The following is a 15906-nucleotide window of genomic DNA, read 5'->3' as shown; positions in this document are numbered from 1 at the left end:
TTTGAAAAACAACCAATTTCATAAAATCATTTTTCCATTAAATATGAAACATTTATAATGTGAAAATAATGATTTATTTAAAAAGAATAAAAACAATCAATTTCATAAAATCATTTTTCCATTAAATATAAAACCTTTATAATGTAAAAATAATGATTTATTTAAAATGTATAAAAAATAATTTGAGCTTAAAAGATTTATCATTCTTAATCTTGTTTGTTATCATCAAAATCAACATTATAGAAATATATATGTTAACAATCTCTCCCTTTTTTATGATGACAAACATTTCATGTATTTAAAGAATGATTCCACAAATTGCTCCCCCTTCTTGTTTGTTATCATCAAAATCAATATTATGGAAACATATATGTTAACAGTATATGTATTTAAAAAAAAAAAGCTTCTCCTTTTGCATATTGATTATTTTCATTTTAAATGATAATTTTACTTTAAGAACTTTAAATTAAACCCAAACTTAGACTCAATTTTACTATATATCAGCCATCAACAGTAACATTATCTCCAATGATATTAGTAAAATCTTCTGAGATAAATTTAATTTTGGCCACATGAAAAAAGTGTTAGAAAAAACTATAATAAAGTGGTTGTTTTGAGGCCAACTTCGAGTAAGATAAATATTGAAAAATATACTTGCATAGATGATTTGAAATCTCGTCCTTGAGCTCTTCACAATGAATCATAGAACGCTCAAATTGATGTTTAGTTGAATGAGAAATTGGATCTCAAAGACACCCATTGGTATGAAAAATTGAAACAAAATCCAACAAGGGATTTTAACTGGTTAATGCCCTCCCTTAAAACCTATATATATTGGCTTCCATGTTCAATTGCAAAACACACCAAAATCCAAGTGATTTTCTTCTCTTCTCTCTTAAGTAACTCTCTATCTTTAAACTAAAGTGTAATAGAATTCAAATATTTGTTTAAAGTTCGCGAGAATAATGAGGATTTGCTACCAACTTTATTTGGATCCTTTGTATCCTAGGAGGTAAATGTCAATATAATTCAAGTACCGTCGTGAAATTGATGAATCTATTTTTAAGGACATTGTTTCTTTATAGGCCTCAGGTTAGTGGTTTTTTTATTATTTTATAGTATTGATTTATATGTTATATCTTTACTATTTCAATTTAATTTTATTATTATTACAAAATTTTGATAAGTGCATAAGAAGTTTATTAGTAAGCTTAAGTGCACTAGAAATATTTTGTCACTAAGACTATATACATTGCCTAAGGAGGTTAGATTTAAAGCGGGACCATTGCGATCCTTCCAATCTTTCTTGGAAGCCTAAGTATTTTAGTTTTGCATACAAAATAGGCAGTTTTATATCACTTACCAATTAATAATAATATACACAACAAAAAGAAACGATCCAGACTCAATGTTGATGCTGTTAACATCACTTTCAAAGATGGAGTTCTAATCAAACAAAAACCACAAACATCGACTATGTAAATGAAAATAGCTCAAAAGAATTTAAAGTGTGAGAAAATCATTGTAAATTCAAAAATTTATGAATAAAAAATGGTGTCTATTCGAAAATATGTATTTTGGATAGCAAAGGTCCGTTTAGAATTACTTTTAGGAGACTCAAAAATGATTTTGAAAAGTTAAAAGTTAATTTTGGTGTTTGGTAAAATTTTTTTTAAATCACTTTTGGTAAAAATTACTACATCCTACATAGATTTTGGAAAGTAAGAAAGGAGTATTTTTTCAAAATCTGATTTTGAGAATCATTTTTATATTTAATACAATTCCATATATATCTTCATATATATTGTAAAAATCCAAAATTACCCTTATTAATTAATAAAAAAGTTATTAACTTTTAAAAAATAATTATTATTGTCAATTATATTAAGATAACAAAATAAAAATAAAAATAAAAATATTAAATATTTTTTAGGTATCAATTATTATATGTACACAATAAAAAACTTTATATATATGTATATATGTACACACACGCACATATACATGTGTGTGTGTGTGTGTGAAATTCTAGCTAGACAACCTAAGAGGGGGGTGAATTAGGATTTAAAAATTTCTTCAATAACAACACCACAATTCAATATCAAGAACTAACACAACCAATAATAATAATAATAATAATAATTTTAACAACAAGTAAATTTAGCGTGCATTTGGGATTGAGGTTGAACAACTAAAATGTTTGATAAACACTAACTGCTATAATATGAAAATTATGTTGATATAATTTTTCATTTGTATGATAAAAAATTTATTATATCTTTAATAATTTTGTCAAAATTATTATTTAAAATTTATACTTATTACATATTATTAACTTTTGTTTCATAAATACAGTTTTTTCTCCACAGCAACTGTACTTTAAAAGTTATAGTATCTCAATCCCAATAAGACTTTAAAGAGGTAAGGGTAGAGAAAACGAATACGATATTTTTCCGTGGTAGAGAAAACTAGCCATTATAAACTTGCTATTAAACAGAGAAACTAGCCATTATAAACTTTCTAGCACAATCAGTTTACCGCTTCCCATGAAACGGTTCGCCGTTTACTGATTTGGCTATGTTTAAATTTGAAAATTTTACTCAAATGATTTACTGCTTGAAATTAGTGGTTTACCGTTTGAATACCAAAACTTGCCCAATCGTAAACGGTAAGCCGCTAAAGTGAAATGGTTTATTGCTAACTTTTTCAAATTATAGTTTTCCTAAATCTTTTTGAAATTATACTATAGCCCAAAAACTTTATTCAAGCTTTTCAAATAGGACCATTTCTAAAATTTCAACCAATATTTGTTGATTTCAAAGTTTTCAAAATTTTTTTAATTTACTCCACAAACTTAAAAACAACCAATTTCATAAAATATTTTTCCTTTAAGTATAAAACATTTATATTATGAAAAATAATTATTTATTTAAAATGTCATGAAAAATAGTCTAACCTTTTAAATGCTTAATTATGCATACATTCAACTATACTAGTCTTACAAGAAATGTAATAAGAGAAATCATCTAAGCTAGTACCCTTGACGCTTGTCCTTGACTTGATGAGTTTTGTACCATTGTCCATTGAGTGCCTTGAACTTGATCTCATATGAACGATTTTTATCCTTTAATAGCTAGTAAGATTATGAAATATATGCATTTTCTATTTTACCCAGACACGTGGTTTATTATTATCAAAATCAAAGACCGTATGATCGTATAGGTCAACAATATTAACAAATGCTTAAATAAGTTTTATTAGACATTATATTCAATTCACTTATTTATATTATTATAGCAATTAATAATAAAATTTACTAAATACATACAACTACTTTTAAAACTCAAAGCACTTTTAAAAATTAATTTTACCAATTGTTTAACTGATTTTCCTCACATCTAATTATTTTTACAGCACAACTAGTAATAATTATTTTAAAAGTTACAGCATTACCAAACTGGCCATAAGTGGAGTATAATTGAAAAAGTGGTTTTAAGAGGATTTCAGAAGGGTACCAATAATCCAACTTTAAATTTTATGATTAATTTATTCCTTTTGTCTTATAAGGATAAAGCATTCAAATTAGAGATTTTAACATGAAAAATGATAAAATGGCGTGATTGACAAAAAAAGTATTAAACGGGAGAAGATGTAATTGATTAAACTTGAAAAATTACTAGTTTATTTAAAAAAAAAGGCAAAAAGAAAGATTTTATTACTCTCTATTCATGCCAAGCATGCTACTAACTCAATTTGTACAATGGAGTTTATACAATTGTTTATGACGGTACCTTTATTTATCTTTTTAATGTAAAAGTTTTACTAAACTGTTAAAAAAAAAAGCCACAAAAGAGCTACACAATTTTTATTGGAATCTTTTAATTTTAGTCTATAATGAGGCTCAAGATTGACAAAACGAAAATATAAAGATTGATCAAATATAAAGAAGAAACACAAGTTTATGAAAGTTTCAAATATTATTAATAAAAGTATGAATAACAAAACTAGAATTTTAAGATTCTTTTTTATTAATCTTAGAAAATGTAAATTTACCAAAAGAGGCAAACCTTAATTATTATTACATAATCAAATTTAACTAACTAAAATAAAGAAAACAAAATAAATGCACTCAAATCTGATATCTAAAAAGAAATAAAAATCCTAAAAGTAATGAAAAAAAGAAAAAAATAACTAAAATTTGTAAAATAATCATGAAAAAAAGGGAATTTTTGACCAAACCTTGGGGGCACTCTAATATAGCAACATAGGGTTAGATTCATCTTGTAACAAGCTTTAAAATGTATATTATATAAAATAACTCCGTAAAGATATCCTATTCATCCTCCACAACTGTACAACCGCCCTACATAAAAAAATATTGAAAGGTTTATTGTGAATCGCTGCAGCCATAAAGTTTCCATATGAATTTCTTACCACGGCACCAATACCTGAATTAGGGATGGCAAAATCCGGGTCCGGGTCCGAGTTTAGCCTTCCCGGTTCCAGACCCGGACACTATTTTTTGGTTCCTGGACCCGGATTAAAACCCGGCTTTTTCTCAGGCGGGTCCGGGCCGGGTTCAACCCGGAAAAATCCGGGTTCCCGGATTCCGGGTTTTGAACCCGGATCAATAACCCAAAACAAACTCCAAAAAGCAATTCAAATGGTGAATATTATGGCTTGGGTTTGGTGCGTTACACAAAATCATCCATTTTTCTCTCTTCGGTGGGTTAGCTACTAAGCTTCAAATTTGAGGAAAAAGGGAAAAAAAGTCAGTTAAGTGGTCAATCCACAACCACCATCTCCAATCCCATGGCATTTCTCAAGGCTTTATCAGATCATTTCATTTGATAGCATCATTGAAAAGAAACAAAAAACATGATGATATGAGTCTTGAAATTAATTAAGTATTAAATATGCAACTAAAGCGAGATATTATTGAAATAATCAAGTATTATATATGGTAAGTAAAGTGAGCAAAGTATGATGACTGTAAATAATTTAATTATAAAACTGCAAATACGCAAGTGTGTGGTGAATCAAACTAATAGAGGAACTGCAGTGCTGTCAGCCTGTCACGACTCAAAAAAGATTGCTGCTGATGATGATGAATAGAGGAACTGCAGCTGCAACCATGTGACGGTGGTGAACCACGAGTTGCGAGTTGCAACGGTGGGGAACCCAAGCTTTTGACAGTGGCGAACGCCGCGAACCCGATCTTGCGACGACGGCGAACCCGACATTGCGACGTTGGCGAACTCAGGCGATGGTTGTTTAACTTGCCTGCGAGATAGCGGGAGGCGGCAGCCGCGGCATAGCTAGGGTTTTTCACTTTTTCTTATGTAATCACGATTTGTGATGGAAAATAGAAAGAATGAAAGCTAGAAAAAAATGAATCATGATTTTTTAGGGTTTTTTTTTAATGTTTCTATTTATATTCACTAATAAAAATAATACAAAAAAATGAATTCGGGTCCGGGTTTCGGATTTACGGGTTACCCCAAACCCGGAACCGGACCCGGATTAATCCGGGTTATTAAAATTCATTCCGGATCCGGATTTTTTTATACTCCGGTACGGGTTCAACCCGGCCCGGATTATCCGGGTTCGGGTTATTTTGCCATCCCTATACCTGATAGCCAGTACACAATGTTAAGAAAAAATAAAAAAGGTCACACATCATTTTTTTATTATCTTAACCTTTGACTTAATTCTCCCAAAAATAATTGATTACAATATTTTATGATAAATAGAAATATAATATTAAAAAAAGTAAAAAATATTTATAAAATTATAATTATAATTTTTTTTAACTAAATATGATCTATAAAATTTTCAAGTTAAAATTTTGAAACAACACAAACTCTGAGATGATTAGCGTTGATGCCAAAATTTCAAACTTGAGATCATGAAAACGTTTATAACTTATGTGGTGTCGGGAAATGCATTGAGACACATGCAAAGATTAAATACAACCCAAATGATATACTAAAATGAGAATACAAATGATTTACTAAAAATATATATATATATATAAAGAGAATAAAGAAAAATATGGTTGGAAAATTTATCTTTGCTAGATGCCAAGTCAACCTTGGAATCAAAGTGACATGGAGAGAGAGAAAAAAAGAGAGAAGAATGTCCACCCCTTTAATTAGATTTTTTTATTTAAAATATTATTGTAATGGAGGGCAAAATTATAGCATACAAATAAGGAGTTTAGGAAGTTTCGGATCTTCTCCTAATCTAATTTTTCCAAAAATTTAGAGAATCTAATAACATTTGGGCTAGTATTGTTGCGTGGTTGAGATTTATTTCTATCTATTTTTCCCCATCAGTTACTAAAACTTTTTTTTTCCTCTCTTTACATGACCAAATTTTTACTTAATCGATCTGATTCATATCTCATACTTCACCGTTGTATTCTTCTTCAAATCAAAGTGACTAACTATTACATATTATACTTAAATTCATTTCGTATAGAGTACATGGTGCCATAAATTAACAAAAGATTTGCTAAAAATTTTCAAACTTTTGCCTCCTTAATTTGATACGATTAAGAAAGAGTATCTTCACATGAATCCAAATTTTAAATTCATATACGTTTTTTTATTTTGAAATAATTGATGCACTCTCTTTGCAGTAGCCATGGCCATTGGAGGCTGTAAAAGTTTAAGAAAAATAAATTATTTACTTATTTACTCATTTAATTTACCGAGAGTTCGCTGATGGAGATGAGAGCGTATTAGTAACTCATTCCCTTTTTTCTCTCTTACAAATAGGCAGTCAAAGCCAAAATAACAACAACAACAACAACAACAATAATAATAATGTACATATAGCACTTGAATATATTGATGTGGCACATATAATGAGATACACTTATAGTGCGTTTGCTAAACTGGATTCGAAATCAGTTGGAATTAGAATGGATAAGAATGAGAATATGATGGAATGAGAATGAGAATGAGAATTAGAGCAAGCTGTTTACTTAAACTGTAGGAATCAAAATCGAAATAAGTTGAATTGCTATTAATGTGTTTTTGAATTGGAATTAAAATGGGTTAGATTGTAATAAATTACTGAAAAGTACTTAATATCTTATTTTCGTAATTATTATTTTATATTTTAATTATATTGATTATTTTTTCAAATATAATAATAATAATAATATATTAATATATTAATTAATAATGATTATTATATTAATTAATTATAACTAGAGACAAATTGAGTTTTTTTGGGGGGGGGGGGGAATTGTCATTCTTGGGAATCGAAGACTCATTCCCAAGCGCTCCTTTGTGAATTAATCTTCGAATCCCCATTCCCAAATTGTGATGAGCCCCACGATATTGATTCTGATTTTTGACTCTATTTTGTGAAGTAAAAGCTATCAATGATTCCTATCCCAGATTCTAATTTCCTAATTTGAAAAGTAAACGCACTGTTAATGAAGAAATTTATTAAAAAAAAGACTAGAAATAATCAGTCGGGCTTTTTCAAGTTCAGGCCCAAGCCTATTAGAGGGGAAGCATAAAGATCGGGCCATTGCAGACTTAGGCTGGGCTTGGCTTTCACTTATTTTTTATTTTTAAAAAAAATTATTGTAAACTTAAAATTAAATAGAATAATCAACAAGTTGTTATAATTAATAATGAATAAAAGAAAATAAATATTTCAAAATAAAATTATAAATAAAGAAAATAAAGCAAATCAAAGTTTAAAGATTTAAGTTTTTTAATATTGGATTCTTTTATTCAAGCACTTTCTTAATTAATTAACACTTAAAAAAGATTTTATCGGTTTTTGATTCATTATTGATATATGAATTAAGAATTTAAAGTTTCTTTTTTTCTTTTTTCATTATTTTTAAATTTTAATTTATTAATCTAATTTATAAATTTATTTTTTAAAAAAAATAAAGAACTTAAACCTAATCCAGACCTTTTTCCCTTTAAGTCTTTATCTAAGCCTTCATATGGTGGCCTAAACCAAAGTCGGGAAAAATGGATTGGGTCAGCTCAAACTTTTTGGCCATCCCTACTTCTACCAAAATCTTGTTTGAGGTTTAACCAACAATGAGGTGTGAGCCGTGTCGTGTGACCTACAAACCACAAGTGGGCTTGAGTGTCTTGGTTTCTTAAATTTCAAAAATAAAATAATAACAATAATAAAGAAAGAACTTGGCATCTAATTAATTGGCTTGATGTGGATGGATGGAAGGGGGAATGAATATGTTTGGTTCTCCTTTAACGCGGAAGAAGGTAGTGGACACTGGTTGTTTGTCCCGTCATTGCCAATTGGGCAACTTGTGTGTAGCACTTGAACTTTCCTTCGACTAAATTTGTATCTTAATTTTGACTTGGTCAATTGATTAGATTTTTCATTTTTGTGATGAATTTGGGTATAATATTCGAGCCCCATGGGCTCTTTTTCATTTTTTTTTAAAAATAATAATAATAAGATGGTCTTTCTCTTTGTTATAAAAATCTAAAAAAAGATAATTTTTTTTTAATATTGTTAATAGGAATAAATTTTTAAACTTATCTTGACGAGTTTTTAAAGAATATTATAAATATATCTATAGGTTGTAGTAAAATATATATATCCACAGACGATGAGATTTTAACTTAAACAAGACATTCTCGACTTCTATTCTAACATTTTACTTTAGTTTGAAGCTCCACCACTTCATAGGCCATTGCAAGTTACATCTATCACATTAATTGTTGTCTGTACTTTGGCTAACTGATGGCGCGTATTGACTGGAGTCAATCCTCACAGCAGAGACTTGCTTGGAAGAAAACAATGTCACTGTCCCATACACTCTGGCGTTCTTTGCTCATCCATAACACAATATCCCAAGATGCACTTGCTGAAAAAAATATTGTTATATATCTTAACATCTCATTCTTACACTCGTATCACTTCTATCTACATCACTCTTTTCTATTTGATAAAAGTTTCTAATCTCAGTTCTCAAGTCATGGACACAAACCAAGAAATGAAGCTTCTTGGCTTCTGTGGCATCCTCAAAGAAACCTTCAAGCTCATATTTCTCACATAAAAAACTCTTCCCCCAAATCACAATTAGCATTCATAATCCCCTCTCTCCTTAATCTTCCCAAGCTAATATGATAACATCCCATTTGCTCATTTCCCAAAATCTTTGAAGAAAAAGACTCTTTAGAGCCCACAGATTTCAATATTTACAAATATTCCAACCTAAAGTTCTCCAATTTGAAGTCCTTTAAATGGGCAGCATATTGGGTTTTAACCCAAATTGCTTATTTTATTCCCATTTTAATCCTCTCTCTTCTTTGTGCATCAACTGTTGCTTACTCCGTTTTCTGCAATTACACTGCCAAAGATGTCACATTCAAGAAAACCATAGCCATAGTACCAAAGATTTGGAAGAAAGTATTGTGCACATTCTTGGTAAGTTTTGGCATTGTGTTTCTGTATGAGTATGTTCTTGGAGCAATCTTGGCTTTCATCTTGGGGTTTCTTTTTAAAGGCTTTACTACTATTATTGCTGTTGTTATATTGATCTTATACTTAGCTGGCTCTATTTACATTACTGTAATTTGGCATTTGGGTATCGTTGTTTCGGTTTTGGAGCAAAATGTTTATGGGAGTAAAGCCATAAAAAAGAGCAAGAACTTGGTAAAGGGGAAGTTTGGTGTTGCAGTGGCCATGCTGCTTGTGTTTAGTGTATGTTCAGTTGCAATTGATGCCGTATTTCAGAACTTTGTAGTACGTGATGACTTGTCTCTTGATTGGGGAATTAGAATTGGAATTGGAATCTTCGGCTTCATTTTGTTGTTGTTGCTGATTCTCTTTGGGCTTGTGGTCCAGACGGTTATCTACTTCGTTTGCAAGTCTTATTTGAATGAGGATTTTGCAGCCAATAGTGCGATGAATGCTCCTCAGCAGAAGGCGACGGCTGTCCAAGAGCAACTTCCTGTTTAGAGAAACATTTTCTTTATAGAATGAACCCATATGATGATCCATATGTAGCTTTAGATTGGTGAAGGCCATGTGAGTTGTCAATTTTATTTAATGAAGCTTTGCATATATGTTACAGTTTGTTTAATTGATGAAAACCTGAGTTGGAGATTAAGTTTCTTATTTGATTATTATTATTTTTCTAACTATCAAAATCTCTAAATATATTATACTTATAATACGGCACAAAATCTGCTAAAACTAATTTTGAAATTTACTCCCACTATTAGAGTGATATGTATATTTTCTTAAAAATAGATAAAGAGCACGAAGGCCAATGGCTCCGAGTTGATGTTTTTAATTAGCCACACAAATGTGCGTGGTATTTTTCTCAAATGATTACAATCTACGTATATAAGACAATATGAGGTTCAGTGCAATGTTAAAAATGTGTATTTATACTTTTATAGTATAACGCGGAAATCTATCGAAATTAATTCATAAGTTTACTCTCACTAATAATATGAAAAAGAAATGTACTGCCTATTATTGAGAGTGCTAATCCACCGATAGACCAAAAGCCAAATGACAAAATGTGCTGGTTTATATGATAAATGCGTCTGTCTTTGCTGTGGGCTACTTGCTAAAGTGAAAGTTAAATGCAATTACTTCGGGTTAATGGCTTTACTCATATCTTCGGATTTGTATTTGACATGGGTACAAGACGTACTAATTAATGAAACATAACTCACCATTCTTACACATTTACTACCTTCATTTTTATTTAATGTTTAGTTTTAATTTGCTGGAAATAATTTTGTGGTTTTTCAATAAGTTTTTCTATGCTAATCACCAACTAACTCTTTATTAGCGTTATGTCATCACTCATCAAGCTACAAGGAATAATTGGTGATGATAATAAATTAATCATGAGATTATGTCGCCGCAGATACTAGCTACCGTTAAATTTATGTTCTTATCATTTACTTTATTTTTATATATCCAAACAAAATTTCTTCAGAATGGCCGAAACCTCTAACCTTTTATCAAGTTTTTTAATTCCCTTAAAGATTGTAAACAAGTATTACCAATTTAATGTTGTTTAATTGCAAAAAAATCCTTTCTGGCCTTTACTTGCATGAGTAATTTAGTTTCATTATGCAATTAATTATCAGCTATAAGTGCTGCATGTCTTATTCTCAAATGATTGGTTCATTTTAAACAATATACCAAAAATTTGATCATACTAGAAGAGTTGAGAAAGAGTTGTTTTACTTAGGGAACGAATAATAAGAGAGCTTAATGTCCTTAGAATTACCATTATTGAGATCGAAGAGCTCGGTGGTTAGAATCTTGCAAGACAATTTCGAATCAGGAGTCACAAGAGATATTAAGGGTATAGATTTTTTGATACTTAAGTCAGAGATTGAGAGCGGCACGGTAATAAATAAATAATATGAAAGAGAAAAGAGTGTAAGACCGGTAAGAGAAAGACTTGGAAGATATTCTATTCCTTCTTCCAATATACCCATTTCTCATTGTCTATATCTTTGAGTGGTGACCTCTTTATATAAGAGAAATAATCATAAATATAATTAAATTAGGAAAACTTATCTCCTATCTTACAAGATTCAAGTTTGACGAGGATTAGGACTTATATTATTTTATTCTGTCTAGATTAAGATATGTTATTGGATGCATTCAAAGGCCCATTTGTTTATATCATTAGGTTGGGTTAGTTAAAAATATGGGTATAAATAGGAGTTTTCTAGTTTACAATAGTCACTAGTTTACAAGTAGGACCATATGTTTTTTAGATTGAGGGAATCAGGTTTTCATTCCCGGGATTGACCCTTTCACCACTCAATTGTGAAAATGTCCAAATTACCCTCAATTATGTTTTATATTTTGTTCATTGTTTTTAATACTTTACAAAATTTATAAAATACTCATAAGTATTGAAATATTTGCTAATAGGTCATTATTATTATTGTTGTTGTCGTCGTCGTCATTACTATTATTAGTATTTTTGATATTTTATCATTATTATTATTATTATTTATTTCATCACTATGATTATTATTATTATTATTGTTATTTCATTATTATTATTATTTTCATCATTATTATTAGTATTTTTATTATTTTATTGTTAATTTTATGATTATGATGATGATGATGATGATGATGATTATTATTATTATTATTGTGATGGTGTTGTTATTGTTACTAGTAGAATAGAAGAAGAAGAAGAAGAAGAAGATGATGATGATGATAATAATAATTAACTAAGGACACTTTGGTAGCTTGTAAAAATCTATTTTGATTCATATATAATATAAACACATCAATGGAAATATAGGCTATTTCAATTCTGATTTTTAAATCTCTACTAAACAACTTATTCTAATTTCGTTCCCATTCTAGTTTCGGACTATTTCAATTCAAACTCATTTTGATTTCAGTCTATTTCGATTACTAATCGGTAAATACACCGTAAGAATTTCTATAGTACAGCTCTAGTAACAAACAATCTCATATATATTTTTTTTACCCTCAAAGGTGTACCGAAGCACTTTTTTTAAATGAAAAAAATGCTATATATTTCCAATTCAATGAAAAACTAAAATCAAAGAGAATGACATTCAACGTGTTGTCAAACAATTAAGTATAACTAAAATAGTCAAATAAATTCTTAATTATTAATAATACATGCAAAATAAGAACCACAAACAATAATAAGAACAATAGTTATTGAAAAGTAAATCCGTAACAGAATATAATTCAACCACACCATGCATAGTTTCACCTTCAGCCTTAGTTGTTAAAAAAAAAAAAAATAGAAACAACATTAAAAAAAAATGAAACAGAAAATAAAATAAACCCATAAACATTTCGATAAGTCGTGTACCCTTTTGTTTCTTATAGACAATCTTTCTATTTTTGTATATCTACTTTGATTGGTGTAGTATGCCCTAATTTTGCATTGAAACTCCCTAGCTACTTCTAAAAAACTTTTCCTTATCTTTAGTCATTTTAATATTTAACCCCAAAAAAACCTCAAAAAGTTTACGAAAATAACACAAATCCAACAATATTTAGTAACTTAAATAACTAACCAATAACAAGATTAGTGGGACTTTATATAAGATAAACACACGTTTCTGTTGTCTAAAATTTTGGCTAAGGCCTAACTAAAACCGCGTATTAGCTCAAGTTGTTCCCAATTTAATTCACTTTCTATTGAATAAAAACTATTAATAACAACATCTCATAATTCTTTCTTCAGAAAAATCTCGAGTACTCATGGAGAAACACAATGAATTGAAAGCCGCTCTTGGCTTCTTTGGAGTCCTCAAAGAAACTTTCGAGCTCATCTTCTCAAATAAAAAAATCTTCTCTCAAATCACATTAGCCCTAATTGTCCCTCTCTCTTTAATCCTCCAAGCTAATATCCTAGTAACCCAATTGCTATCTTCCAAAATTTTTGGAAATAATGACAATATGCATCCCACATTCGATATTTTCCAATACTCTAACCTAAATTTATCCGAATTAAACTCCTTCAAAGGAGTCGCATTTTGGGCTTTGATCAAGTTTTCTTATTTTTTTTTCACATTAATCTTCTCCTTTCTTTGTACATCCACTGTTGCTTTTATCGTTTCATGCATTTACACCGGAAAAGATATTAATGTGAAGAAAGCATTTTCCATTATACCAAAAGTCTGGAAACAAGTACTTTTCACATTGTTAATCAGTTTGTTCATTGTTTTTTTCTATGACGTTGTTTTTGGATCTTTGCTTGTATTGACATTAGGGTTTCTTTTTAATGGGCCGGCTATTATTGCTGCTGTTGTTGCATTGATCTTATTCTTTGCGGGATCGCTCTACATTACCATAACTTGGCATTTGGCTATCGTTGTTTCGGTTTTGGAAGAAAATGTTTATGGGATTAAAGCAATAACCAAGAGTAGATTTTTGCTAAAGGGGAAGATTGGAATTGCAATGGGCATGCTCGTTATTTCAGGTGTTTGTTCTGCAGTAATTGATGCAATTTTTCAAAAGTTCGCATTACGTGAGTTGTTGATTCAAAATGTTGGAATTAGGGTTGGAATTGGAGTATTTTGCTTCCTTTTGGAGTCGCTGTTGATTCTTTTTGATCTTGTTGTGCAAACGGTTGTCTACTATGTCTGCAAGTCTTGTCGTTCATCATCCTAAAATTAAATAATTTTAAAATAAACATCCTTCTAAACAAGATTTTGCTCTTCGATATAAATAACCTTTTTATTTTAAAATTATTTAATTTTAGGATGATGAACGACATTTAATTAGTAGTAATCTTTGCTGCAACTTATATATTCAATTAAAAAAGAGATGTGTTAGAATCTGATTGTCTAGGATTCTTTTCTTTTCAGTTAATTAACAGTCTTTTTCCTTTTAAATTTATTTATTTACTGCTACATTAGAAAGGGTGGAATAGATTTATTTTTCTAAGTAATGCATCATTCTAGCTAGATATGGACGTAAATAGATCTGGCCTCAAAAATCACTTATCAGTATTACAATCGAATATATAAAAAAGATCGAAAAAATATGCAAAATAAACATTACCTGTGGGTCAATAATCGATTTTCGTTTTTTGACGTATAGATTTGGATCAAGAGCTGCAAGGCTGCTTTTTCCTGCAATTCATAGATTCTCATAGGATGAAAAAATTAAAATTGATAACAATTAATTTGTAAGTGAATAAGAAAAATTAAGATAGTAATAAACTTCTTATTCTTGTTTAAGTTATTGAGAGGGCTTGACCTAGATGTAATAGGTTAGGGCTCCGGCGACGACTCACGAAGCCAAATTGGCTCCGCCTCTTACACCTCCCACTAAATTCCCAACAAATTACCAGACATTCCCAATTGTCCTTCAGTAGCTGCTTGCCATTAGTTTCAATTTTGTACCTTATTATCACCGTCGTCTAATAAACGTGTTTGTTAACAAATCACGAGTTGATTCACTCCTCACTTGCCGTTTAGAACATGGAAAGAAAGGAACGAACCCAAAAAAGTGTAAACCCTAGAATTGCCATGACGAGGCCATGGTGGAATTCCCTCGAAGAAGATGATGAATGCCTTGATGAAGAAGATGGGTTTTGTAGCTACCGAAATAAAGTTTTGTGACTTCAGTTTTAATTCGATTTGAAAGAGGGAACTAGGCTTTTGGATTCGATGAATTCTAAAGGATGGGAACATGTTTGATAACCAAAAAAAAAAAAAAAAAAGAGGAACCTGTGAAATTTTCCAAGTATTGGATAAGAGTGCTCTAGACGTTACCGTCAAGAAAAAAATATAGAAATAAAATTAAAATTAAAAATAGGCATTACTGTATTATCAGCAACCTAGCGTAGTGAAAGTTATTTTTCAACTACTGAAATATTAAATCGTATTTTTTTATTGTACAATAACAATCAATCAAAAATTTAAATTACATTTTTTACTAATTTATTAAAAGTTAAAAAGTAAATATTTAGTTAATAACAAAAAAATTAATAGATACATAAATAAAATATTATTTGATTTCGATTATCAAATTTAAATAATTTAAATACTAAAAAAACTCTATTAAAATTAATTTTTAAGTAGTTTAGTGGCATAATATTTTCTATTATTTAATTTGATTTCACTTAATGCAAAATAGTATTACAAATTCTTAAACCCACTGTAATAATTCTTACCGTATAATTATTATATTCAGATTTTGCATACCAAATCCTAAAATTTTGAATCAAATTATTTATATAAAAAACCACTTATTATTTGAAATTGATTGCTTTATTATTATTATAGACATAAAAAAATGGTGATAAATGTAACCAACAACGTGATTTCATAACATACCAAGAAATACAGTATTGAATATAAATGACAATGAACAAGAAGAACGTTGTGGTGTACTTTTATTAAC

The 15906-nt window shown here is 29.4% G+C and overlaps 1 protein-coding gene across 1 annotated transcript; it reads left to right on the top strand.

The window, feature by feature from the left end:
- Positions 1–8751: 8751 nt before the first annotated feature.
- On the top strand, positions 8752–9972 carry LOC18041342. Its single transcript, XM_006432135.2, has 2 exons — positions 8752–8833; positions 9263–9972. Exons 1-2 carry the CDS (start codon positions 8752–8754, stop codon positions 9970–9972), a joined length of 792 nt encoding a protein of 263 aa, XP_006432198.2.
- The last annotated feature ends 5934 nt before the right edge of the window (positions 9973–15906 follow it).

The sequence above is a fragment of the Citrus clementina genome, unplaced genomic scaffold (assembly GCF_000493195.1).
Source record: "Citrus clementina cultivar Clemenules unplaced genomic scaffold, Citrus_clementina_v1.0 scaffold_5, whole genome shotgun sequence".
Lineage (NCBI taxonomy): Eukaryota > Viridiplantae > Streptophyta > Magnoliopsida > Sapindales > Rutaceae > Citrus > Citrus x clementina.
The sequence above is the reverse complement of the archived record's forward strand: the minus strand, read 5'-3'. Positions and strand labels throughout refer to the sequence as shown.